At 29.3% G+C, this 27,632-nt stretch overlaps 5 protein-coding genes across 14 annotated transcripts; 1 reads left to right on the plus strand and 4 right to left on the minus strand.

Moving 5' to 3' along the window:
- Positions 1-546: 546 nt before the first annotated feature.
- Positions 547-6,741, minus strand: Pgls (6-phosphogluconolactonase). Its single transcript, XM_083085735.1, has 4 exons — positions 6,373-6,741; positions 3,291-3,491; positions 2,360-2,643; positions 547-1,473 (listed from the first exon to the last, which is right to left on the minus strand). Exons 1-4 carry the CDS (start codon positions 6,494-6,496, stop codon positions 1,363-1,365), a joined length of 720 nt encoding a protein of 239 aa, XP_082941861.1. The 5' UTR covers positions 6,497-6,741; the 3' UTR covers positions 547-1,362.
- On the plus strand, positions 6,361-10,457 carry Bem46 (abhydrolase domain containing 13-like protein Bem46). 9 transcript variants are annotated; one of them, XM_083085734.1, is made up of 7 exons: positions 6,361-7,042; positions 7,530-7,828; positions 7,987-8,218; positions 8,523-8,716; positions 8,792-8,952; positions 9,308-9,596; positions 10,256-10,457. In XM_083085734.1, exons 2-6 carry the CDS (start codon positions 7,663-7,665, stop codon positions 9,578-9,580), a joined length of 1,026 nt encoding a protein of 341 aa, XP_082941860.1. In that variant the 5' UTR covers positions 6,361-7,042; positions 7,530-7,662; the 3' UTR covers positions 9,581-9,596; positions 10,256-10,457. The 9 variants fall into 9 exon arrangements, 2 of the variants coding, with proteins under 2 accessions (XP_082941860.1, XP_082941859.1); XM_083085733.1 differs by having other exon boundaries at positions 6,362-7,042; positions 10,390-10,457; XR_014436211.1 differs by having other exon boundaries at positions 6,363-7,042; positions 9,308-9,992; positions 10,390-10,457.
- A 57-nt stretch (positions 10,458-10,514) lies between these two features.
- On the minus strand, positions 10,515-13,464 carry LOC145963630 (uncharacterized). Its single transcript, XM_083085731.1, has 5 exons — positions 13,027-13,464; positions 12,311-12,747; positions 11,465-12,124; positions 11,208-11,395; positions 10,515-11,050 (listed from the first exon to the last, which is right to left on the minus strand). The coding sequence occupies exons 1-5, from the start codon at positions 13,124-13,126 to the stop codon at positions 10,780-10,782; spliced, it is 1,656 nt and encodes a 551-aa protein (XP_082941857.1). The 5' UTR covers positions 13,127-13,464; the 3' UTR covers positions 10,515-10,779.
- A 250-nt stretch (positions 13,465-13,714) lies between these two features.
- LOC145963631 (uncharacterized) lies at positions 13,715-15,984 on the minus strand. Its single transcript, XM_083085732.1, has 2 exons — positions 15,318-15,984; positions 13,715-15,236 (listed from the first exon to the last, which is right to left on the minus strand). The coding sequence occupies exons 1-2, from the start codon at positions 15,381-15,383 to the stop codon at positions 13,857-13,859; spliced, it is 1,446 nt and encodes a 481-aa protein (XP_082941858.1). The 5' UTR covers positions 15,384-15,984; the 3' UTR covers positions 13,715-13,856.
- Positions 15,985-21,383: 5,399 nt separating this feature from the next.
- On the minus strand, positions 21,384-27,448 carry Valrs-m (Valyl-tRNA synthetase, mitochondrial). Of its 2 annotated transcripts, XM_083086070.1 has the most exons (16): positions 27,314-27,448; positions 26,823-27,048; positions 26,252-26,498; positions 25,906-26,134; positions 25,656-25,835; positions 25,383-25,507; positions 24,876-25,150; positions 24,333-24,609; positions 24,050-24,172; positions 23,668-23,775; positions 23,429-23,588; positions 23,015-23,310; positions 22,654-22,860; positions 22,363-22,474; positions 21,903-22,135; positions 21,384-21,614 (listed from the first exon to the last, which is right to left on the minus strand). In XM_083086070.1, exons 1-16 carry the CDS (start codon positions 27,414-27,416, stop codon positions 21,549-21,551), a joined length of 2,967 nt encoding a protein of 988 aa, XP_082942196.1. In that variant the 5' UTR covers positions 27,417-27,448; the 3' UTR covers positions 21,384-21,548. The 2 variants fall into 2 exon arrangements, with proteins under 2 accessions (XP_082942196.1, XP_082942197.1); XM_083086071.1 differs by lacking the exon at positions 27,314-27,448 and having other exon boundaries at positions 26,252-26,529; positions 26,823-26,959.
- Positions 27,449-27,632: the final 184 nt, after the last annotated feature.

Below are 27,632 nucleotides of genomic sequence, written 5' to 3' on the forward strand. Positions count from 1 at the left end.
TATTTTACGGTTTATGTAAAATTAAGAAATTATTTCAAGCATCATAACTCAAAAAGTACTTAACGGAAAGGTACTTAATTATAGTGTTTTGGAAAGCTCTCGAAATAAGCTACAAGAATGTACAAAAATATATAGGGTATTCCATTTAAAAAAATTGAAGTGACCTTCACGTGACCTTCAAATGACTCTTCAAGGTCAAACCAATGATACCATCTTATGGCCCCCTCGAAACCATACAACTTTTGTCTAAAACATTTTTCTCTATCTTGCTTATTTTTCGAGTTATTTGGCTGCCTAAGTTAAAATGGGTATATATATATACACATAATATAGCTAATTTTTTATTCTTAAATTGTAAAAAGATTAGATTTTATATTTAATAAAAAATCTAATCTTTTTACAATTTAATAGTAAAAAAATAGCTTTGGTAGTAATTAACATTAAAATGATGCAAGTTGTACTACAAAATTCTTTTTTTGTATTAATTTACTTCATATTAAAATAAATGCAATAATATTTATCATAAAATATGTTATGACAATATAATTGTGAATTTATCGTTATCTTTATTGAAAGGCACTGTACTTTCTCAGCTACTTTGCAAGTACTTTGCAATATATTACAATACATATATATTTAATTCATATAATCTATAATTTTCAATTTTTAATAGGCACCATATTTAAATATACTTCTTATTTATCCTTTTTGCTTAGAAAATTGCGATATCTGGAGTAAATTTTGTGATTAATTTGTTTGTATTTTCCTCTCTCTTATTCTTTAAAAAAATAGAAACAGCACAATAGTTTGATGAAGTAAAATTTATATATCAAAAACATTTATATAATGAAATCACTTTATTTTCTATCTTTGATTAAATTTTCTTAAATTATGTGTGTTATATATATGTAATAAATTTCGATTAAATTTTTTTGTTACTAAATTATATATTTTAACAAAAATTTTGTAAATTTTTATCATGGAATGCTCTTTTTGATGAAAATGCAAATTTTATTCTTTTATTAAATTCTTTTTGTTTTTTTACAATGTGCAGATTAATTTACGATAAAGTTTACATATTTTTTATATAAATGATATTATTGAGCAATATCAGTCAAAAGTTGCCTATTTGATTTTTTGTGATTTTTACTTATTTTTACATGCCTTTGGTATAAACACATGCTTATTCAAACATTTTATCGACTTTAATAGTAAATTATAGTGAAAAAAGCATGTATTAAAATATCAAGCTAAAAAAAGGTTTACAATGGAATTATAGGACGATCTTAATACATAATATGGAATGTTATAAAAATGGTGCAAATCTTGTGTAGCGGTCTTACTTTGGGCTAATTTCGCGTTTCAGTCTGAATTAAGTAGCTTGCCTGCTTCCTGATCGAGCAGCCAAAAGAGAGTACCATCAATTGGATTCACTCTCGTGGCTGGCAAATCCTCTTTATCTTTTAAGACCCTCTGTAACAACAATAAAAAAGTAATTTAATACAATCAAAATTCTGTACATGTTCGAGAGATTTTCAATCTCCACTTATATACGTGCAATTCTGTAACTTTAATCAAATGGGACATGCCCTCTCTGCCACTATGTATGTTCTAAGAATCAACTGGCAAATATGAAGTAGTGAGAGAACAGCGCAAGAAAAATGAAATCAAGAGGTAAGTTTAATCTATGAAGTATCAGATGGCTAAAAGGGAGAGAATAGTAATAATAGTAGTAGAAAATTCTTAAATAATCAATAATTTATAATCAATTTAAACTAAATAAACATAAAAGAAATTTAAACTAAATAAACATAAAAGAAATAAAAAGGTGATAAGAAGTATAGTATAGTATAGTATTATATTTAAATCCAAGACAGAAATTTAAAAGAAGAAGCTGGTTGGAAATAAGATATCCAGAAGTGAGATTCGATATTAAAGAGAAAATTTGCATATTAATTACTTTCAAGTTCCCTAATAATTACCACTTCCTCTCTTGTACTGCTCTCCTACAATTCATATTTGTCACATGACCATGTGACAACATACTGGACATGCATGGTATCTTGTGTCTTTTACTCTCTTTCTCACTCTAAAGTGGACTCAAATGTACATTCAAAAGTTGGCCACGAAGTATAAGATACATATATATCTTCTAATTCTAAAATAAAAATTGTTATTTTCTTTACAAATATATTTTATTACATATTTCTATTAATTATTATTATTATTAATTTCAATTAATGAATTATTATTAAAAATATTAAATATTAAATTCTTATTCTCGTGTTTTCAAAATGTGCAAAATTGTTAAAGTAAATTTAAGTTAATCGAATAATTAATGAAAAAATTTGATAATTACCTTGACGATCTCGGTCTTGCTGGCGCCAGTAGCGATAAATACACACATGCGAGCATTATTGATGACCGGTATGGTAAGGCTGATCCTACTAGGTGGTGGTTTTGGCGCGTTTAACTCCCATGTGACCCACATGTTCTCATCGTCGAGAGCTCGATGACCCGGAAAGAGCGAGCATGTGTGCCCGTCCTGACCCAGGCCCAGCAACAAACAATCGAATCTCGGTAATCTGTCCGGCGGGAAGAAGAAGGCCATTTTTTTAATGTAATCCTTCGCCGCGTTCTCGGCTACAAATACATATAAATAAATAAATGACAAATAAATAATATAAACAATAATAATTTAGAAAAGAATTATAAATATATATATGTGATAATAAATAAAATGACAAAAAACAAAAGGTACCATGCAATAATGTGAATAAAAAATATAAAATAAGAATATAATGGAAGATTAAAATAATTGCAAGTGTGTAAAAAAGACATTAAATAAAATAATAATAATTATATGAGACATTTAATTATATGTAATAAAAATACGAATCAATTATTACACAGACTGCTCAAAAAATAAGAATCAAACATTGCTGCAAGTGTATGTAATCAATTCTTCAAAAGACAGTATATCTGTCTTCTAAATTTCCTCATTCAGTCCATAAACATTATAAATATTGATTTTAATGGCGTTAAAAATTTTAACTGTCCGAATCACATTCTTGGCAGGATTAATATTTGACCAGCACATTTTAAATACATAATCACAATACAATGATATAATGAAGAACAATAAATTTGATAGCATAATTTCTGATTTCTTTATCAAAGTAAGAAGTTTCTATATATGCAGTCTAATCTAATCATAGACACTTGACACAGATTGGTTTTTGGTCCTTATTTTTCAAACTCCTTAATAGAATAAATCACTGATCACATACCATTTAATTCTGAATCAATTTTTATGAATTGCTCCTCAGTGACAGGCACTTTTCCAATAAGACAACTTTTGTAGAGGCCAAAATTAGAATCAGAACTCTCTAGAGGCACAACTCGTTCATCGCAGAAAAAGAAGCGCCACTTGCTCCAGTCGGTTGCGATATTAGGCAAAGATTTGGCCAATAATTCCACTATTGAACCACCTATAAAAATAGCAAATTAGTCATTAATTGAAAATAATTTATTAATTTTTTTTTCATTTATACAGGGTGTTCGGAAATTCAACCGACAAATTTTCAGAGATTGTCGGGGGCACCATAAGAATCATTTTTTGCAAATGAACCTGGGGTCGGAAACGTGTCATTACATCGCTACGGCATACGGAGTGTTCGAAAGAGTCGGGACCTCGAAATATCACAAAAAATAGAAGTTTTACAAAAAATTGTTTCAAACAAAAGTTGTAGGGTGTGAAAAGGTCTATTTACTGGCGCCATGTGTTTGATCTTGGATGGCGTCGCCAAGGTCACGACAAGGCCACCTTGAATATGCAATAAAAAGTGGAGGGTTCCATTTCAAAAATTCAAGGTGACCTTGTGACCTTGGCGACGTCATCCAAGGTCAAACACATGGCGCCAGTAAATAGACCTTTTTACACCCTACAACTTTTGTTTGAAACAATTTTTTCTAAAACTTCTATTTTTTGTGATATTTCGAGGTCCCGACTCTTTCGAACACTCCGTATGCCGTAGCGATGTAATGACACGTTTCCGACCCCAGGTTCATTTGCAAAAAATGATTCTTATGATGCCCCCGACAATCTCTGAAAATTTGTCGGTTGAATTTCCGAACACCTTGTATATGACCACCTTTTGGCACACTTATCTCCCCTCAAACTTTTTAATAAAATTGAAAATTAAAAATATTTTATATATAAAAATCTAATTACTTATATATTTATTTAAACTATTCTTTTATCTCTTATATATTATACATTGACAGATATTTTTCAGACAATTGGTATAAACTTTTTAATATAATTTCTATAGGATTAAGTATATAATTAAAACAGCAATTTTGGCCAATCTTAAACATTAAGGCCCAGTTCCACAACTTATTTTAACCAAAGTTTAGCTCGTTAAAGGAGGATTTACGTTGCGTCCCAAACCCATTGTATCCAATCGGACGTCATACATCGGACATTGAACGCAATGTAAATTCTCCTTTAACGAGTTAAACTTCGGTTAAAGTAAGTTGTGGAACTGGGTCTAAAACATTTCTTATATATATCTATGCTTATGCATACTATTTTTGAGGTATCAGTATAAGCTACTTAACCTACAAATTTCGAAAAAATTCCTTCATTATATTTAGCATATTTGCATATATTTACAGCATATATTTACTATTTTAAAAATATGAATATTGTCATCTTATTTATCATATTTCGACGTAATACTATTGTCTAACCAATTAATTAATCCTAACCACATGGAAAGTTGAACATAAACGTGATCAATAATAAATATCATATAATTAGCAGTAATCAGTGAATGTATGCTTTTCTTAGCTATATTTTCATTAAAGTCTTCTGTATGTGAATTTGTAGAAAAAGATTCGCAGAAATATTTAATATTTATATTTCTTAGTAAACACACACCATAAAGTCCAAAATACACACAAGTATAATTCTTAAATAATTCCTATATAAAAAGTTTAATCTATTAATTTATCATGTTTGGTATATATCCCTAACAACACACATGTCCAAAAGACATCTATAGAATATCTAGAGGACAGCCGAAGGATATTTTATGTCCTTCGGCTGTCCTCTAGATATTCTATAGATGTCTTTTGGACATACATTTTTATTTTATGTCCTCTGGATGTCCTCTCGATGACCTCTGGACATCTTTTGGACATGTGTTGTTAGGGATGTATATGTGAGATATAAAATTTTTTATAAAACACAATTATATGTTATAAAGTTTATATATATATTTACATTTCATATATTTATATTTACATTCCATATATTTTTCTATACTTTTCTCTATACTATATATTTTAAACAAATCACATACACACACACACATTTAAATTTATATATCCAGTTTTTTCTACATATATTTTCTCTTTTTCATTAATTCATTATTCTTTTCATTAATATAATAAATTATTTCTTCTCATTAATTGATCATGATTCATGTTATTATAGAGTAAAAAACTCAGTGTATATAGAATTTTAAATAGAATTTTTTCCAAATATAAAAATATACTAATATAAGAAACATATATGTACAATTTTTATTATATTTCGAAATAAAAATGGAACTTTTTTAGCTAAAAGAATGACAAAGCTAATGTCTCAATTAGATGCTAATTTCATATTGAGTGTAGAAAGTGTAACACTTAAATTGAAAAAAAAAGAGGAGAGAGAGCAAGATTAAAATCACGATATAAATTCGCTAATACAATTTCTCTCATGCTGGAAATATGCAAAAATTAATATATATTACAAAAACGTATTTCGTTCCATTTATTACTTATTGTTTCCTTTATTCACAAATCAATGAAATAATATATAATTTTACATCGAAAAGGTTCGTTTTCGTGAAGCATGACAATACGAAAATTTGATCTTTGGTGAAATTAAAAAAACTGAGATTTATTTTTGTCACATTAGACGCTAAATGGAAATCTGAACGATTCTGTAAAAGACACACATAAATTAAAGATATATATATATATATATATATATATATATATATATATATATATATATATATATATATAATTATAAATACAATTTTATATATATATATATATATATATATATATATATATATATATATATATAAATATAAATAATTATAAATACAGAATATTACAGAATTTTACATATATATACGTACGTACATACACACACACACACACACACACACACACACACACACATACACATACATACATATAATTAGAATTCTATAGAACGCCGGAATTATATACACAAGAGGTACTGTAGAGCTAAATGGATACGCAATGATAAGCAGAAAGAAGATAGAGAACAGGATTATAGGGAATCACCTGATACTCCGAATCGAAAGATCCGATCATCACGTGAGGTTGCGTCATCGGCGGCGCGAGCGACAAGATTAGAGATCCGCGAGAGTAACTGCTCCTCGTCGTTGGCCACCACTATCTCCGTCATTGCGTACGTTCCTCTGCGGTTGAACGGAGCGAGATTATCCCGTACATGCACCTTCGATCGCCAACGTGACCGCTGGTGACCGCTATCGAAACGCGAGTGCGCCGGCCGTTCGCACAACCTACGTTCCGTCCTACGATCGGCACTTGTGTCTTCTGCACTTTACGCACTTTCTTCACATCCTCCTCGGAGGCAAAGAGACGCAATCGGATCAAAGGAATTCGAGCTCTCCGCGAAGATGAGGGATACGTTCGGAAATTCTACCCGTGGGGTAAAGTAGCGTTTGATTGATCAATCGGGGTAAAAGGGGCGAGAATCTCTCTGTCCCGATTGGTCAGCTCGATCGAGCTCCTACCCCACGAGTAAGATTTCTGAACGATCCTAGTTCGGGGAAATCTCGTTAAATGGCGCGCCCGTTCGACGAGTATCTAACGTATCTAACGAGTATAAAAAGTGCAATAATTGTATGTACGTATGTATGTACAAACTAACCTAAATTTATGTGCACAATTTAGCGTGTAAGATTAAATAACGCTCGATATGCTCAAGGTATAATGATAATAATTCGAGCAATCGTCGTTTTATGAATCCTCACGTTTTAGCTCTTGTCGTAAAAATTCCATAAACTGAGTCGTCCAATTTTATGTCTATCATTATCTTATAGATTAGATTAGGTTACAATACTTGACTTTCTCTAATTTATACAATTCACGTAATTGCTTTTATTTTTATCGAAGCGAAAATTGATCGAAGAAAATCGTAATAACTATATAATTATTTTATTAATTTAATATTGATTTTATTTATACTTAGTCATATGTAAGTAGATGAGAAAATTTATAATTTTTTAAAAGATTTTATAATTTCTTGATGATTCTTACGACATGCGCCTTCGACATTTGAGAACAAAATATTAATTGATATATAGAGATACATTATAAAATTTATCACCAATTATGAAATGTATAAAATAAATAAATAATAAAAATCACAATCGTAATAATGTATTGTTAATAGAACATTTGTCAATTTCCAGCAGGAGAAAAGTGTGCAGTGATTGATTTAATGGATCATGGCTGTTTTTAAGCCAAGACAAATCTGCTTATTGCAAACAATTGGACTGTTCAGATAACGTAGAGCTTTGTCAAATTAGATGAAACGCAGGAATAATGTCCTTCAGAATACGTTTGGCTCGCAGTAGACCAATGAGACTTCTGGGTAGCATTGCCATGAAGTGTTGGGCTTTCAGCGGAGTCTATATCCTTATCTGCTTCCTTTTATATTGGTTATATGGTGGAATTTTAGCTTTCTTCTTGCTGTGTTTTGCTACAACTGGTTTGTACCTTTTTTTACTACAAAAAGTATTATTTTCTGATAAAACCCTTTATTATATATATCATTATTTTATTATTAGTTATAGAAATATTTTTAATAGCTGAATAATATTATATTATGACTATTTCTATATTTCTAATATTTTTTTATTATTACAGGAATACTCTATCACAGGGAAGATCAACTTCTTTATCATCCAGAACTGCCATCTCATTCCAGAGTTTATGTGCCAGCTCCTTCAATATTTAATTTACCATATCAAAGTGTGTATACTAGAGCTGGAGATGGTACAATGTTACACATGTTCTTTGTTTCTCAACCAGAGGATAGAATGAGGAAGGCACCTACGCTATTGTTTCTGCATGGCAATGCTGGCAATATGGGCCACCGGTATTCAATATTTATTATTTTATTTTAATTTATTATTTTATTATATTATTTTATTATTCTATTTATATTATACATACTCACATGTTAAGAATTGAAGTTAAATAAATTATTACAACAATAATGACATAAAGTATTTTTAAAAATTTTATTAATTATAATATTGTCAAAATGTTTTTCATTGATTATATCTATATAATGTATCATATAAAAAACAATTTAATTATGTATATTTATAAGGAAAGTTATAATGAATTATATTTATTTATAATTATATTTACAATTAGTTATATTGATTTTTTTCTAGATTGCAAAACATAATGGGACTATATCATAATATCCAGTGTAATATTCTAATGTTAGAATATCGGGGATATGGCCTGTCGCAAGGTTCCCCGTCGGAGGAAGGTCTCTATATGGATGCCCGAGCAGGGATAGACTATCTGTTCAGTAGAACAGATATTAATACTAATGAAATTATAGTATTTGGTAGATCACTAGGTAAGGAAACAGATTTTGTTTTATTATTTTAAACATTATTCACGTTATTATTTTTTAATCTGATAATTTTGATAGGTGGAGCAGTAGCAATCGATTTAGCCACAAAAGAAGAAAATTCGCAGAGGATTTGGTGCCTTATACTCGAAAACACCTTCACTAGTATTCCAGATATGGCCGCCTTATTTGTTGGATCCAAATTTCTACAATATCTGCCACTTTTTGTATACAAGAACAAGGTGAAAAGATAAAAAAATTTCCAATTTTTTAAATATTTTGTACACAATTACTTCGATTCTCTGCAAACGAATTCTTTTTAAGAAAGATATAGCACTTTGTTTATTAAAAAGTAATATAAGTTTGTCGATGAAGTAATATTATTATACTATTATTCTTTAATTTTATTATTATTATCATAATTAAATATAATAACTTATTATATTTTTTTCATATATAATCTTTAAAATAATGAATATCTTCTATGGTATTTTTTGTACAATATATATATATATATATATATTTATATTTATATGTATATTTATATGTATATATATTTATTCTCATGTTCTTATATTTTTATACTTCTTATTACAGTATTTATCTATTCTGAAAATTCGCGCAGTCACAGTGCCCACTCTGTTCATTTCCGGTCTGGCGGACACGTTGGTACCACCTCGCATGATGCAGGATCTCTACAAAAATTGTCGAAGCACATGCAAACGCATACTTCCAATCGTAGGTGGCACGCATAACGAAACTTGGTGCCAGCCAAATTACTATCAAAACATTTGCACTTTTCTAACCGAACTTAGAGAAAATCCTCCTCCAAGAGTAACGTCTAGTCATTGGCAAATCGATGATATCTAATGACGACATTAATTAAGTACGCCTATTATTACAATCTTAAACATAAGAATCGTTTTCACATGTTCTGAACGTCTGAGAATCGACTTTATCGAATCGATATTTTATAAGAGTCTTTTTCTCGCGCGTTATAACAAAGAAATCGGATCTTATAACTCAAAGAAAAAATTAATAATTACTCTTGCGTCCAATTAAAGTCATAATTAAACTAAATAAAACTAATTAATTTAACTCTTTGTAAGTACAAATCAATTTAAATAATTGATATAATTATGATGGATTATATTAATTATATTAATGACAAGAATTAATGACAAGAAATATTAATTAGTGAATGAAAAAGAAAATTTATGTAATTATAAATTTTTAAGACATCATTTGACATTGGAAATGTGTGTCAAAAACAAAACAAAATGTAAATAGCTTTAAAAATATAAATTAAAGCCATTATTAGTGATTAGCTTTAAAAATATAAATTAAAGCCATTATTAGTGATTTAAAATGTTAAATATAAATTAAATATAAAGCTACCTATCGTTAAACATAAACTTATTTTTAAAATAAATAGAATTTTGTAATTTTACCAAAGCACATAATCGCAAGCGCAAAATTCTTGATATGTTTATATATGTTTATATATGGTTTATATATGGTAATTATTATTATACATTATTGCAGTATGGTTCCTGTTACAATAAGTGCTATAATAAAAAGATAAAAAGAGATTAGAGATTATAACAGCTAATTTACACAAGAATGTAAGCTGTGCTAAATCATGGAAATAATAATATCTTTTATATGTTTTCCCACAGTGACAGTCTTCATGTTTTTATAAGAAAATAAAGATCAAATAAAGAAAATCAAAGAGATACAACTAACACATTTTAAATATTATTTTTAATAAAAACCCAAGAGAGAGAGAGAGAAAGAGAGAAGAGATCTCGTGAGACTTTTATTTGAAAAAGGTATGTCTGTATATAATATACATCACAAAAATAATGTGCATCTTTTCTTTTTTTTTTAAGTTTATTAGCAGCAATTCTTTCGATATTTTAATTAGTTACTGAGTTATAGTATAATAATAAGTAATAATAATAAGTAACTATAATAAGTTGCTCTTATAATTTGCAGATAGAATGTACTTATAATAAATTTATTCTATCTACAAATCTACACAATTGAATTGATATCTTATATATTTACTAAAATCTACGATTAAATCGTCTTTTTTTCACAATCATTCTTTGAGTCAATAAAATGCCGATTATCGTTAGAATTGCAAGCACAAAAAATGCCATCGCCAAAGCAACGATCATTCCAGGACTGATTTCAAATGTCACAACTTGTTTATTAGAGATACTTGCAAAAGTCATTCTTTCTGCGAAATGTGAAAAGTCATCGCAAAAAACATTTCCCTTCCACTTATACCAATGGACCATTCTTTTATCAGTTAATGGAGGTGGACCAGCACATCTATAATTAATAAATTCAAAAATAGAATTATTTTATTTATTAATTTAATTTAATAATATATAAATACACAAAATAAGTTGATATTTATATTCATAATTTGTGAAATAAGTTCTAATGATCCATATAATTACATTAACTTATAATATATTGTAATTACCTTAAATCTTCTAGTAGACTACGTCTCATCAAGTAAAGTTTTGGGACTAATATATTTAACATCCATTGCAATGAGCAGTCGCAAATAAATGGATTACCTTGCAAATTAATGAGATACTTCGCATTTGAAACATTTACATCAAATAACTCTGACGGCAAGTGAGCAAAACAATTATTGCTCAAATCTAGCTAAAAAATCAAGAAAAAAATGTAAAAATATAATTTTTATCTAAAAAATAAATTATAAAATGTACTTACAGAACAAATGTTCATATGCTGAAAAACGTTTTTCTCGATTATATTCAACTTTATATTATTCGAAATAGTTATATTAATACAATCGTTTTCCCTCTCCCTCAGCATTAGAAACGTTTCTTTACCAATTTCTTCAATCGTCTTTACAAAATTTATTTCAAATCTTTCCAATCTCAATTCAGACCTAATTTTTACATCTTTTAAACGATTCCCATTAACTTTTAAAATTCTTAAATTTGGAAAATTCTTAACAGAAATTGTTTCAGGAATTATTGTTAAATTGTTAAAGGATAAATCCAGCGTATCTAAATCTTTTAGAAAAACATCTGGAAATTCTGACAAGGAATTTCCATTAATATTTAGATTTTTTAATTCTTCCAGTAATGTTAGATTTTTGTATATATTAGAAATGCAGTTGTTTTGAATGTTTAAGATGTGAATTGATAATTTTTGTAGTAATAAGTGATTGATAAAATTGTTTCCTGCGTAAAGTTCCAGCAGTGACGATGGAAGATTTTGGAGATTTAAATCAAGAAGATGATTGTTATTGATGTAAAGTATTTTTAAATGCTGCAGGTAGAGTAATGACTTGGGTGGGAGAGTATTCAGTTGATTGAAGGAGAGATCCAAATATTCCAGCTCTGGTAAACCGTTGAAAAAATTCTATAATAAAATAGAGTACAAATAAGATTATTAGAATATAATATTAATATATTATAAATAATAATTATATATTATATATATGATTATTTCTGCTTATATAATTTATTGTTATAACAATATAGAAAAATTTAAATAATTTTTACTGTTAAAATTATATAAATAAAATTATACTACGCTATTACTTACTACCAGATTAGTAAGATTAGTAAGATTGTTGTGAGACACATCAAAAACTTTCAACTTCGTTGTTGTGTCTTCTGAACTTTTCTCCAGACTATTGATCTGATTATGACTCAAATTAAATTTAGAGAGAGAAGAATCCATATTTATAATGGAAATATCGAAGTGCCATAATAGATTATGGGAATAATTTAAATCTTCGAGGTCGTTTAAGTTCTTGAAAATATCTGATTGTATATTATTCAATTTATTTTGAGACAGATCTAATTTCTTTAAATATTTAAAATTCTTTAGTTCGTTTGTCGGAAAAAATACTATGTTGTTTTTTGAAAGAATAAGTTTCTTTAATGGTTGAGGCTGATCAAGAGTGAAAAGATTATTGAAATTAAGGTCTTCATTAATTCCCAGGTGTCTGTTATGACAATCAATAATTGCTTCTATATCTATAAGAACAGAGAATAATAACATAAAAATGTATACATAATAATTGTTAATTTTATATTTATTATATATATTGTTTACTTATTATTTTTATTATAATTCTTATGAACTATTATCTCCTCTTTTGAAAGATATAATATCAATATTTATAATCGATAATAATATAATATAACAGCAAAAATAATATATATTTGTTCATTCTTCATATCTTATTTATTATATTGTTTTCTTTTAATAATTATTTTGTTTTCCTATAGATTTATCTTTTCTTTTAAACTTACTTGAAACAGAACATTTACAGATTTTGCATATGTCACATAAACATTTATTGCACACAATTAAAAGCAATAGTATAATAATATTACAATAATTAAACATCATAATTTGAGATTTGATTTCACATTCAGACTACGTATCAATAGTTGCTTATTCAGTCACAGCAGAAGGTATAACTACTACAACCAATTCTATACATCTGATAATATATCTGATAAGTACGTTTACCTGATAATGTATTACTCATCTTGTTGTGAGAAATAGGTATGACAAATTTAATAGGCCAATTTATACAACTTATAATTTATATTCTATAATATTTATATTATAATAATATTAATTTATATTATATGATATTTTATGGAATATCCTATAGCAAATCTCAAATTATGATATATATACAATAATAATTTTTACATATTTTTTATATATATTTATATTGTTTTTTGAATTTATATTCATTTTAGAGGTATTTTCTATATTAAAAATGCAGCATTTTTTATGTAAAAAATTTTTTATTATTGAATAATATTTGAAAACTTTGTCATTAATTTTAAACAAAATTTCTCTAGTGATTAATAAGTCAACTAATTTACAAACATTTAGCAAAAGCTTGATGATAATCAAATATGAATACAAAAAATTTTTAAATATTGCATTACACAAATATCTAATATTGTATATCACTTATAATTACTAATGTTGTATATAATGTTTATTGTATAATGTTTAATTATATTTTATTATCTATATCAAAATAAATAATTTATAATATGATATTGATAAGATAAATGAACATTTATGAATTAATTGGACTTTAAAATAAGACATGAATCTAAGACTTCTTAAAAAAATCAGTCAGTGTAGATTGCTTTTTTTTCACTTTCTCCACTTTTGCTTCCACTTTCTTTGCCTCCCTCCTCCTCTCTTCCTCCTTTTTCTCTTCTTCATCTTCAGAACAGCTTACATAAACATGTTCTTTCTTTGTCACAATATATTCGCCTTCCTTATAAGTCTTATTGACTAATTTTAGCACTTTTCTTTTGCCATTTTCACATTTTACTTTTGGTGGAGAGGGACTTTTAGATCTTGCAACAGCTTCAGGCTCTGGGATTTCAGGAACTAATTCTTCCATCTCTACGTCACTTTGTATTTCTGAATCACTGGAATCACTCTGGACAACAATTCTCTTCCGTTTCTTAATAGTTTCATCTGTTTCTTTGCTTCTATTACGCTTCCTTCCACGTAAATTTTTCTTCTCTTTAGTTTTTCCTTTTTCCATAACTTCTTCCTTCTTAACATTATCATTTTTCTTTTCTATTAATATAGTTTCTGTAAACTTTGAAGGAGATGTAAGCTTTCCGAAAAAATTATCCAAACTTCCTTTCTTTATAGAATTGCTCTTTGGAGACACTTTTTTAGCAGTAGAATTGACAGAGCCTTTATTCTTCTCTATTGAATTTTTATTCTTCTCCAAAGAACTTTTATTTTTAGAAGAATCTTTCTCTTTCTGTACAGAATCTTTATTATTTTCCATAGAATCTTTTTCCTTTTCTGCTGACTCTTTAACTTCCTTTCTTAAAGTTTCATCTTTCTCCATTGAATCTTTATCCTTCTTTGTCAAATCATTTTCTTCCAAAAAGTTTTTATCTTTTTTTGTTGAACATTTATCCTGTTCCTGAAAGGATTTTAATTTTTCAGAACTCTTTGGCTTTTCAGTCATACCAAACAAATTATTAAATCCATTTTTCTTTGCTGTTACTGAATTCTTTTTTATTTTTGATGGATTTGTAGAAGCTGTAGAATCTAATACAATTTTTGAATTTGCTTTATTTTCTGTTGTAATCTTCATTGCAGCAGTACCCCAACGTAACAGCTGCATTTCTTCATCACTTCTCTCTTTACAAGCATCACATTTTATTGCGCTGTAATTTACATTTCCAGAGCCAGAAGTAGCGAGTAATTCTAAATCCGCAAGAGGTTTGTGGACACTATAAAGATGCTCCGAAATTATTTTACTAAATTTTTTCTTAGCTTTAAATACAGCAGATTCCTTTACTATTTCTACACGCATTCCATTATCCTTCAAGAGACCAATTAATAAATATGTACATTCAACATTGTTGTTTTTATATTTTTGGTAGAATTCCCATAAGATTTGTTTTGCTATATTAACATGAACTTGCAGTTCATTACTTAGCCATTTGTAAGTGACCTAAAAATATTAATTACGAGTTAATTATATTTATATATACAATATAAACATTGTACACATAAACGCGTCAGCGATAATCACCAGCTTATCGTTATCGAAAACATGGCCTGCCAAAATTTCCAAATATTCGTTTGTTTCTTTAATCATTTTTTAATAAAATCTGATAAAATGCAAGCATGCGTTCATTTAAAAGATATAGGTTAGCCTATATTTTTCCGATGCTTCTCCGAGATGGAGCGCGCATCTCGAGAAGTTTACGAGAAGTTGCGCGCGACTTGTCATTGTCATGTGATTGGATACGAAAGTGGTTGTCAATCGTTGTTTTGCGAGTTTTCTATCAGTGCTAATAATAAAAATAATTTTGTGTCAGGTCTCAGAGAAAGACGATTCTGCAAAATATATATTTTCATATCGGCAACATTAAGACGTGGTTTGCACAAGCATCCCTTTCCTTGCCTTTAAAAGCGTGGTTAATAAAGTGAGATCAGGCATCAACTAAGCCTATACTCACGACCAAAGATTTTTACTCAATCTTTTATTAGAAGAAATAGAAGAATGCATTCCGTCAAAAATTCTATCTGGCGCTTGCAACGTCGATTAATTTATGCTTTTTTTGCAATATATTGTGCGTTCCTTTTATAGTAAAATGTCTTTAATTAACTGCTCACTGATTTCTCATTGCTTATTACTTCTCTTCTATTCCATTCCATTCGTCATTCGCTATTTTATGATACTTTTTCATATGATCAAATAGATATTTTTCATATGATCAAATAGATATTAGAGCGAGAAAAAAGGCTCATTTTAGTTCCGTGCGCATGTAATTAGAATAATTAGTAGGGATCGAGGGACTTGGTTAGAGGGCGTGTGAGCGTGTGGTTGTGTGAGACGAATAAGCGAGATAGATATTAAAATTTAGCGATAAAGAATTGCGATACAGACTTAGTTAGTGAAGAATAAGAAGGTAAGAGGAGTTGTGAACTGATAGCATTGGAGGCAGGATAGGGGAATAAGTAGGAAAGGCAGGGAAAGGTGTAAGGTAAGTCAGGAGATAGTTAGGTTATGGCGGACAAGAGAGAGAAAGAGAAAAAAGAGGGATATAAAGGAATAATGAAAGGAAAGGAGAGTAGACAAACGAAATTGAAATTAGATGAGGTAGATAAGGAAAAAAGAGTTAAATTTAGTCAGGAGGGTCAAGATGAAAAATTTAGGTAAGAGTTGTTAGAATTTAGAGCAGAGACTAGGAAGGAAATAGAGATTCTAAAAAAGGCATGGGAGAAGAAGTTTAGGACGTTAGAGGAAAGGATAATTAAAATAGAAGAATATATAGAATGTCGTAAAAAGAAGAGGAAAGGAGAAGGAATGAGATGGAGGATAGATGGAGAGAGAGGGAGGAGAGCATAGAGGATAGTGAGGTTAGAAGTAATGTAAGCGAGGGCAAGAGTTACAGAAGTTACAGAAGTTAAAGGAGTTATGGAAATATGTCAGGGAAAAGTGGTTATACATTAGATAGCGTAGGTTTAAGTGATAGGGAAATAGATAAAGTTAGAAGAATGGTATTTGATAAAGAGAAAGAAGAAAGGAAAGACAATATAGTTATAAAAGGAGTAGACATAGAGGAGAAAGATCTGAAAAAATGGGTAAGTGAATTTATAAAAGAAAAGATGGAAATTGAGGTGGAAATAGTAAGTTGCAGGAAAAGTGGTAAGGTATTGGTTGCAAAATTAAAAGATTGGCAAATGAAAAGAAAGGTAATGGAGAGCAAAAGTAAATTGAAAGGAGGTAGGATATTTATTGAAAATGATTTAACGTGGCAAGAAAGAAAGACACAGGAGAAAATAAATAAGTGGGCAAAAGAAGAGAGAGAGAAAGGCAAGGAAGTAAAAATAGGATTTGCGAGAGTGAGAATAGGAGGTGTGTGGAGGAAATGGGAAGATTTAGAAAGAGAAATGGAGGTAAATAGGAAAAAGGAGGAAGAAGAGAAGAGGAATGAGGAAAAAGTTGAGGATAGGAAGGGTTTTGTTTAAGTCAAGAAGGGGATAAGGGGGTGTGCAGTAGGGATGAGGAAAAGGAAAGTAGAAGGAAAGTATTATTCTGGAACATAGCAGGGATAAATAAGGATAAAGAATGTTGGAAATTTATAGAGGGGTTTGATTTTATAAGTCTATGTGAAACTTGGGTAGAGGAAAAAGATTGGAATAGGATTAAGAATAGATTACCTGGTACGCATGAATGGAAATGTAGCTTTGCGAGAAAAGAAAAAAGAAAGGAAGAGCAAAAGGAGGTATGATTATAGGTAAAAGATTAGGATGGGGAGAGAAGGGTAGTCTAATAGGGAAAGAAATAGAGGAAGGAATTGTAATATCTAGGATTTTGAGTGATAAAAAGGAAAAGGAATTTATTGTGGTATCGATATATAACGTAGGGGATTGGGAGAGAATAGAAAAGATAATAAGGAAAACAGTAACAGAAGAAGAGAAGGATAAGAATATAATAATTGGGGGGAATTTCAATATAAGAATTAGAGAATATGGAGGGCAGGAGGTAGAGAAAGGGGAAGAAGGTAGATGTAGTAAGGATAAGATATTAGGACCGACAGGTAGGAAAATGATAAATTTAATAGAAGAGTTAGGTAGTTATATTTTAAATGGGACTCATAGAGGTGATGAGGTAGGAGAGTTTACATATGTAGGACCAAGAGGTAGCTCGGTTATATGTAGCTCGGTAGATTATGTTATTGTAAATGATCCTTGTATTGAGTTGATAGGAAATTTTAAAATAGGAGAGAGAGTGGATTCAGACCACATGCCTTTGATCATGGAACTGAAAGAAGATGGAGAAGAGGAGCCGGAAAAAAGGATGGAGAAGAAAGAAGAAAAATGGTAATAAGATGGGACGAAGAAGCAAGGCAGATGTACAAGGAGAATACAGAAATAATAGCATGGGAAGATGGTCGAATCGAAGAGCAGTCATTAGAGGATGCTTGGCAAAGATTGAAAAATATGGTTAACGATTCAACAATAAAAAAGGAAAGGAAGGTGGTTAAAAAAGAGATAGGTCACAAGGATTGGTGGGACAAAGAATGTACAAGAATGAAGAAGAAGGTTCATAGGTCGCTAAAAAACTGGAAGATAGGAAAGATAGGAAGAGAGAAGTACATAGAGGATAAGAAAAAGTTAAGAGAATTGATGGAGGAGAAAAGAAAAAAGAAGAGGAAGGAAGAAGAAGAAGAGTTAAGAAGATTGAAGAATGAGACTGAGGTATGAAATTTTATCAATAGGAAAAGAGGAAAGAAGACATGGATAGATAACAATATAGGAACACTGGAAGAGATATTTTATGGGATTACTGGATGGCACGGAAGAAGAGGAGGATGGAAATCCAAAAGAAGAGGGAAGAATTGGCAGAAGAAGGATGGAAGAATCAGATAAGGATGAAGAGGAAAGAGATCTGGACGAAGAGGAAATATCTAATGCAATAAAAAGGCTAAAGTTAAAAAAAAGCGGCAGGAATTGATGAACTACCCATGGAAGTATGGAAATTTGGAGGATCTTCTGTGAAAAATGGAATAAGAGAGGTAATAAAGAAAGTGTGGAAGAGCAGAAAGATGCCGGAGGATTGGAATGTAAGTGTGGTGGTTTTACAAAAAAGGAGACCATAAGAAGACAGAGAATTACAGAGGAATATCATTGTTATGTACAGCTTACAAAATTTACGCAGAGATTTTTTAAGAAGTAAATTGGAAGAAGAGATAGAGAGGAGAAAGTTGTTACCGGAGAGCCAAGGAGGTTTTAGGAAAGGAAGAGGAACAATAGATAATATATTCATCCTGAACCACATAATTCAAAGGGAAGAAAGAAATAAGGAGAAAAAAGTATACGCTATGTTTGTGGATTTTAAGGCAGCTTTTGACAACGTTAACAGAAGAAAGTTATGGGAGAGCTTAGGAGAGAAGGAAATAGAAAAAGGATTAATAAGAAGGTTGGAGAAAATTTATGAGTCAACGGAGATGGCAGTAAGAACCAAGGAAGGATTGTCAAGCAGATTCAAGGTGAAGAAAGACGTAAGACAGGGGTGTGTGCTGAGTCTACTGCTCTTTAACTTGTATATTGCGGATGTAGAATTATATATGAAAAGAAAAGGGATTGGAGGAGTACTTTTAGGTAGTAATAGAATCTGGTCGCTTGCGTATGCAGATGATATGGTTTTGTTAGCAAAAAATAGGGAAGCGTTATTAGAAATGATGGCTATTTTCAAGAGATTTTGTAAAGATAGAGATTTAAAACTTAATGCGGAGAAAACAAAGATTTTAGTATTCAATAGGAAAAAGAAAGAGAAGATGGAAAAATGGAAATGGGGCAAAGAGGTGATAGAGGAGGTACAGAGCTTCAAGTATCTAAGATTTACATTTAGTAGGAAGGGGAGTATAAAGAGCATATCAAAGAATTAGCGAGGAAAGGTAGATTAACAGCGAATAAGGTTTGGGGATTAGGTGAAAGAATTTGTAAAAAGGATTTTAGTAGGAGATGGAGGCTGTTTAGCTATTTAGTAGAAAGTGTGATGGCATATGGGGTTGGGAAGAGAAAAAAGAATTGGAAAAGATTATGCTGGATTACGTGAGATAGCTATTTAAATTAGATTTTTGCACACCACGGTATATAGTAATGAGGGAATTAGGGATAAATTAAAAATAAAGTGGGGTCTAAGAGCAAGAAGGTATGAAGAAAAGATAAATGGAATGGAGGAATATAGATGGGTAAGAATATGCTGGGAAGAGAAAAAAAGGAATAATTGGGTAGATCAATATAGTAAAGAGAGAGAAAGATATTGTAATAGGAATGGTTGGGGTATTTTAGCAGTAGAAGATAATATAGAGGAGGAAGGTAATTTTGAAAGGATTATTACAGAAAGAGAAAGAGATGTACAGAGGCAAATAGAGGATGGTAGAATTAGGGAAGCGAAATACAATAAAAATTATGGTGAGATAGTTGCGAAAGGGAGAGTACCAAAATATTTGGAAAAAGAATCGGTAGATAAATGAGATATAAATAAAGATATTATAGCTTTACCAAGAATGAGATGTGGAAATATGGAGGAGGAGAATAAATATTGGCTAGAAGAAAAGAATAGGAAATGTGTTTTCTGTGATAAGGGGAGGGATAATTTGAATCATTTTGTTAGAGAGTGTGAAATGACAAAAGAGTGGTTTGACAAATTAGAAATGACAGAGGAGAGTAGGATACAGAGAATAAGGAATGAAGTTTTAGATGATGTTAAAAGGGATATATTGTGTAAACTCTGGAAAGAAAAGGCAATGAAAATGAAGGAGAGAAAAGAAATAGGAGAGGTGAGCTAGGTAGATGTTGGAGGAGGAAATGTTAAAGTTTAAAATTAATGTTTGTTTTTGTTTTGTTTGTGTCGAAAAAGACTGAATGCAGGCTGTGACTAGATAGGATATTTAGACTGTAGGATAGATGTATAAGTGTACGAGTTAGAGAGTGAATGAGGAAACGAAATATGTATGTATGAATGAAGCTAAGATAACATTGTAAACCAAGTCCCGCTTCTTGACTGTAAAGTTGAAGTGAATAAAGTATATATATATATATATATATATATATATATATATATATATATATATATATATATATATATATATATATATATATATATATATATATATATATATATATATATAGTAGGGATCGAGGGAAAAAGGCTAAAATATTTGATTTTGATAAAAAATAAAGAAAATCGAAGATGACACAAATTTCAAGAATTACAATTCTGTTTAAAAATTTGAATCGCGAAAATTTATACTCTAAAACATTGATATATCAGAAAAATTAGATAAAAGGTAGTTTAAATCAGAATTTCAAGCAGTGTATATATAATTCCCAAGAAACATTATATAATTTATCTGCATTATAAGTAAAATAATGCTCTATATTATAATCATTTTACCTACAGTGCAGATAAACTATAATATATAATGTTTCTTGGGGGAATAATTTATAATGCTTGAATGCATTCACACTAAAGAGATTATATTTTTATAGAGTTTAAAATTGTAGAGATTATAACTTTAAGCAAATAATCATTATTATTTGCAATTTACATAAAGTTCTGTATTCAATTATATATATGCACAGTCACAACTTGTTTTATTCATATTTATATATTATATTATTCACATTTATATTTATCAAAAAATCTCAGAAAAATTATAATTTACTTATTAAATATGTGAAAGAGAGAAATTATATTTACAGATGTACGTAGATCACACATTCTAATAAAAAATTTTTTTCTTTATTTCTCTTTTCCTTTCTCCTTTCTTGTAATATTCTTTTTAATAAGTTCCAGTAAGGATGCATCCTACAAAATAAATAATAAGCATGGTAAATTCTTTCAAAAAATAGTAATAAGAATATTAGAAATATATATATATATATATATTTTTTTTACTGTATTAAAAATATAGAAAATATTAATATCGATATTGATAATATTCTAAAGCCGATATTACATTTGTTATACGATAATTGTAATATCGGTCTAAAAATGTATAATAAATATATATTAATGAATAATTATATATACAATTATATATACATAGATGTAATTCGTTATATTTATATATTAGAAAACAATAAAATAATTTACCGTAACTGCAATAAGTAATGCACAATCGTTCGTGTGTATATATCGAATAGTGTAAATGCCGTTATCGTCGGAATTATCATAGTTGTCTTTTGTCGCTTTATTATGAAAATCATCGTCGTTAATCGATTCTGTCAAGTGGATAGGCACATTCCAGATTCTGCTCACTCCTTTAATTAGGTTTATATTTTCTCGATAGAAGTCATAATCATGCACGTTATTGACCAAGATATTAACTGTACAAAAAAAAACAGACTTTTTTTCATATATCACTTAACATTTCATTATTCCTATTTGTCTATATTTATATTTATAATATGTATATATATGTATATATATGTATATATGTATGTATATATATATGTGTGTATATGTTTTATATTAGATATAATATGAATTTTCGTAGATCTGACTAAAAATTTAAATTATTTACATGTTTTTTTTGCTAATTACCAGAACCTACCTTCTGGATTTGACTTCTTGCTCACATTTGCCATACAGCTTCTGATCACATCTATCACATTCACAAGCTTGCATATATTTTTCTCTAATACCACGTCTCTAAAATTCTCGAACTATTAAAACAAATAAAAAAATAGATTAAATAAATTACCTAATTTATATAATAATGTTCAAAAAAGAAATGCGTGAGAGAGAGAGAGGTGAGGAAAGAATAAATTATGTATATATTAGAAAAAATTAATAATATAATATAACAATTATTTATATATAGCTTATATATACATGCACATACCTCATATGACATGGGATAGGATGTCTCCAGCAATGAAGAAACAGATTGAAATCCCGGCAAATTCTTTTTAGCGAGTCTTGTATATAGATCGTCCGATAAGTAAGGCGCAATGGGTGCGAGAAGGCGTAACGACACTTCTAAACATTTTGTGAGAGTATCGAAATGTCCAGCTGCATTGCCACTTTTAAATCCGAATTTTGTACCTTCCTGTATTAAAAGATATTATATATATATATATATATATTTATTTATTCATTTTAAGAGAAGAAATTAAAATTAATTAAAATACAAACTACATTATCACTATTATTATAATGGTCAATATTTTTAACATTCTTATATATTTCATAAAATATTGTACCACATAAAAATCGCAGAATTCATAATGCAGAAATTGACGAATTGCAGCAATCGCCTTATGAAAGTTTCGTTCGGCGAACGCACTGTTTACTCTGTCTACCATCCATGACAATCGACTCAAGATCCATTGATCCAAAGTATTTAGATATTTCTTTCCTTTCTCTTCATGTTTTTGATCCTCTTTGCTCTCCTCACCATTTTTTGCCATCAGTAATATGTATTTACTTGCTTGCCAGATTTTATTACAGAAATATTTGTTCATGCGACAATCATCCATGTCGAAACTGATGGTACGATCTATAATAAAAATTTCTCTTATGATTCTTAGATTTAAAAATTTTTTTGAAATTCTTTTAACTTTTAAACAATTTCTTCAGGCTCTTCATTTTCAGGTTCTTAATTTTAATTAACTTACTCTTAATATTACGTGCGCACAATGATAATCTTAAAGCATCTGCGCCGCAGTCTGGTATTCCTGCAGAATACGATTTCGCGTTGACACGCAGTGTTCGCTGCAACTCGTCAGCACTGAGAATGCCCATTGCATGATTTTGCCTTGCTTGAGCGTTTAGTTCCTATGTTACGATTGCATTTTAATCTTTGTAATATAATTTTGATATATATATATATATAGCAAATTCAGAGAATACTCACTTCGAAGCTACAACCATTCATAATGTTTTCTGGTAAAATGACATTGCCAGAACTCTTGGACATTTTTTTATTATTAGCATCACATAAGACACCATGAAGCAAAACTTCCTATACATATATATAATTTAATAATCAATTTAAGCACATTTACACTAAAGAGATTTTTACAGTATACATAAAACTTTAACAGAAAAATTATATTGTTTGAAAACGGCAATACTATGCTTCAATAACAAATAGTATAGAATTTTATTTTAGTAGTACAACTCAATTGCGAATTGAATTGATTAATATAATTTATTGTGTTTATTGGAAGACTTATTATATTAAAATTGTAGAATAAAAAATATAAATACTTTATTATGCATATATAATTGTATACCTTGAATGGTAAATTTTGTGTCATTTCTAGACTTAGCATCACCATCCTCGCCACCCAGAAAAGAAAAATATCATGACCAGTTTCCATCAGTGTTAATGGATAGTACTTTGCCATGTCCTTTGTCTGCGACAATAAATATAATGCGAATATAATAAAAATAAAATAACAAATATAATGATGTAATGATTAAAATACAATAATAAAAATAAATAATGACAAAAGAATAATAATAACAATGATAATAATATATTAAAATAAAATTATAGTAATAATAAAAACTAACATGTTTCGGCCAACCAAGTGTGACAAACGGTATAATTGCCGAAGAGAACCACGTGTCGAGGACATCAGGATCTTGATGTATGCTCACTGTATCCCCATATTTTTCCCGTGCTCGCGAATATGCCACTTCTTCGGATCGTGCGATTATCCATGAAATGTTGTTAGTACTACTAGGAGACAAGAAATTGTCACCACTATCATTATTATTGTCACCATGATTTACGGAATATGCTGGGATGCGATGACCCCACCACAATTGTCTCGACACACACCAATCCCTGAAGAAAAGAAAAAAAAAATTTTAAAAAAATTTTTTTTCTAACAATTTATTAAATTTATTTACATATATTTGCATGTGTGTGTATATGATTAAAGTTATTTATGTATTCATATATTCCATTCATTTACTCATTTATTCGTTTCTTTCATTTATTCACTTCTTTATTTATTTCTTTGTTTACTTATTTTTTTATTCAATGATTTATTGATTTAATTTATTTATCTATTAATTTAATAATTACATAATCATATATAATTATTTTACCTGGTATTTTCAAGCCAGTCATACCACAATTGTTCGTGGATGCCATCGTCGCTCGAATCAATTTTTAATTCACCATTCTTTACAGCTTCGTATGCTCGTTTAGCCATTGCCGCGCATCGCACAAACCATTGTTCCTTAGGCAGATACTCAATTACATCGTGCGTGCGCGAACATCGTGGTAGTATCATTTGGTGATGATCTTCTACGCTCTTCACGATACCTCGCGCCGATAACTCGTTCACGAGTCTCTCCCGTGTGACAAATCTTGACAAGCCCTAAAATTATACAACAATACGACAATAATAAATAAGAAAACAAATCGATAAGTAATAAATATGGTAATATATTTAACCAATATTCCCTAAAAATATATTAAATAAAAACATTGAATATAAATATGTTATATGAGAATAAAAAGATATTAAATATGTTCATTTAAAAGAAAAATATCTCGAGAGTATATCAAGAAAAAAAAAAAGGAAATGTATTTCTTCTACGAGATTATACCTTGAATTCCTTACATACGTCCGTCATATTGCCAGCTTCATCGATAACGCTAATAATTGGTAAACAATGCCTTTTGGCAATACTATAATCCGAACGATCGTGCGCCGGTGTGATTTTTACCACACCTGCGAGAAAGACATATGTATAATTATTTCAACAATTATAATAATAAAACAAATTTTACTCAAAATTTATTAATCTATTTTCTCTCTCTTTTTCTATACACATTTTTCGACATATGTATAAATTTATTTTCTGTAAATATTTTTTTACCTGTGCCAAAATCTCTTTTGACCGAGGAATCGGCTATGACAGGTATGAATGTCTCTTTTATGGGGTGTAAAACTTGTCGGCCAATGTACTTCGAATATCTCTCATCATCTGGATGTACAGCAATCGCCACATCCCCAAAAATCGTTTCCAGCCTAGTTGTTGCAACTATCAATTCTTCTTCTGCGAAATTAAATGGATTAAAATTGACACATTAAAATTAATTTTAATTAATATTTATTTTTATACTCACTCGAATCTTTGATTGGATATGCCAGCTTAATTAATTGGCCGACAGTGACTTTACCATCGTGACCAGGTAATCGAAGTTGCGTCTTGCCGTTTATTATGAAATCTTCGACCTCGATCTCTGAGATTGTACTGCGCAGCGCCGGTGACCAATTGACGAGATCTCTTCCTCTGTACAATAGATTCCTTTCATTTAGCTGTACGAATGTTTCTGTCACTGCTGTGCTATGTCTCTATAAAATCACATAAGTATAAAAATTCAATGTCATAATAAATAAATATAGTAATAATTACTCTTTGTAACACAAATAAATATATAATTTATATACAATAAAAAGTATATACATTACTTCATCGATAGTAAAATATTTTCTGTTCCAGTCAAGTGTAGCACCAAGCGCTTTCAATTGTTGATTGATAATCATGGCCTTCTCTGTCTTCCACTGCCAGAGCAATTGCTCGAATTCGATACGATCCATATCACGCCGTGTGATGTTTCGTGTGTGCTGCAATACACGCTCCACTATCGCCTGCGTCGCAATTCCCGCATGATCCAAACCTGGTATCCACAATACTGGACAGCCTTTCATTCTGTGCCTGTATGTATGTGTGCACAGTAGAGAAAAATCTATAATATAACGGTAAATTTACCTATTGTAAATAAATGTATTAATGTAAAAATATGATATAATAATAACAAAATTATTAATATAATATTATGGCCATCTCTATATATAAGTTTATATAGTAATAAAAAGTTTAAATGTAATATATGAATGTAATATATTATATATGTTGTATAATATTTGAATATATTATATAACTATAATATATGATTATAATGTAATAATTTGAGACTCTTAATTTATAATATTATTATATGTTACTATTATATTATTTAATGCTATTAATATTACTAACCATCTTGCTAGAACATCCTGAATTGTAACAGTAAGCGCATGGCCTAGATGCAACACCCCTGTAATATTAGGTGGTGGTAAGATCATACTAAAAGGTTCTTTGTTCTCTTTTTCCTCATGTTTGTCTCTTGTTCTCGCTAATCTAGAGGCTGTAAAGTAATTGTTGTGCTGCCAGATATCGTACCACCCTTGCTCCGCATCTTTTGGTTTAAATGTCGCTGGAAAATCTGCATTTGCAAATTTAAAATAAGTATTATTTCTCTCTTATTCATTTATTCGATTCTAATTAATATTTTTTTCTGGAATTTTAGAATCAAAGTTTTATTTCTTATAATTTCTTGCCAATATGTATAAAAATTAAAGTTACTCCTTTTTTTAGAGGATTCTTTGCAAATAATTACAGAAATTGAATACATATATATATAAATTCAAGTACATGTACATGTATATATAGTATTAATAATAAAGATAAATAAGATATAATAAATGCACCTGTTAATCTTTTATTATTGCATAACTCTGCATTTGCAGTTGAAGTGCAATAACGTAATCTTCGACAGAAAAATGAATAATCGCTCAATGTACGTTGCATCATTGATAATTTTACTCGCGAAAATACGAAGTGACAAACGATAACTTCTGTCGTGGAACAAATTTATTTATTAATTCAATTAGTTACATTCGTCATATTTTTTATATAAAAAAATATGTATCTTGACATAACCGCTGCACACATAAATCACATTACAAAATCAAATCTCAAATTTCAGACTGTAAATCAATTTCTATGTGTACGCATATACATACATAG

The sequence above is a fragment of the Camponotus vicinus genome, unplaced genomic scaffold (genome assembly GCF_025532165.1).
Source record: "Camponotus vicinus isolate PSW18456_S1 unplaced genomic scaffold, iyCamVici1.0 SCAF_13, whole genome shotgun sequence".
Classification (NCBI taxonomy): Eukaryota; Metazoa; Arthropoda; class Insecta; order Hymenoptera; family Formicidae; genus Camponotus; species Camponotus vicinus.

Bases quoted from the DNA above. Each gene is read 5' to 3' on its own strand.
- Pgls (XM_083085735.1), bottom strand. From the start codon at position 6,496: ATGACGGAGATAGTGGTGGCCAACGACGAGGAGCAGTTACTCTCGCGG. The intron at 3,492-6,372 runs GTGATTCCCTAT...CTATTTTTATAG, and splicing joins CTTTCGATTCGGAGTATCAG to GTGGTTCAATAGTGGAATTA. The intron at 2,644-3,290 runs GTATGTGATCAG...ATGTATTTGTAG, and splicing joins AATTGATTCAGAATTAAATG to CCGAGAACGCGGCGAAGGAT.
- Bem46 (XM_083085734.1), top strand. From the start codon at position 7,663: ATGTCCTTCAGAATACGTTTGGCTCGCAGTAGACCAATGAGACTTCTG. The intron at 7,829-7,986 runs GTTTGTACCTTT...TTATTATTACAG, and splicing joins GCTGTGTTTTGCTACAACTG to GAATACTCTATCACAGGGAA. The intron at 8,219-8,522 runs GTATTCAATATT...ATTTTTTTCTAG, and splicing joins GCTGGCAATATGGGCCACCG to ATTGCAAAACATAATGGGAC.
- LOC145963630 (XM_083085731.1), bottom strand. From the start codon at position 13,126: ATGATGTTTAATTATTGTAATATTATTATACTATTGCTTTTAATTGTG. The intron at 11,396-11,464 runs GTAAGTACATTT...TTGATTTTTTAG, and splicing joins AGCATATGAACATTTGTTCT to CTAGATTTGAGCAATAATTG. The intron at 11,051-11,207 runs GTAATTACAATA...TATTAATTATAG, and splicing joins AGTCTACTAGAAGATTTAAG to ATGTGCTGGTCCACCTCCAT.
- LOC145963631 (XM_083085732.1), bottom strand. From the start codon at position 15,383: ATGATTAAAGAAACAAACGAATATTTGGAAATTTTGGCAGGCCATGTT. The intron at 15,237-15,317 runs GTGATTATCGCT...TAATATTTTTAG, and splicing joins TTTTCGATAACGATAAGCTG to GTCACTTACAAATGGCTAAG.
- Valrs-m (XM_083086070.1), bottom strand. From the start codon at position 27,416: ATGATGCAACGTACATTGAGCGATTATTCATTTTTCTGTCGAAGATTA. The intron at 26,499-26,822 runs GTTAGTAATATT...ACATACATACAG, and splicing joins CAGGATGTTCTAGCAAGATG to GCACAGAATGAAAGGCTGTC. The intron at 23,589-23,667 runs GTGAGTATTCTC...ATCGTAACATAG, and splicing joins TGAATGGTTGTAGCTTCGAA to GAACTAAACGCTCAAGCAAG.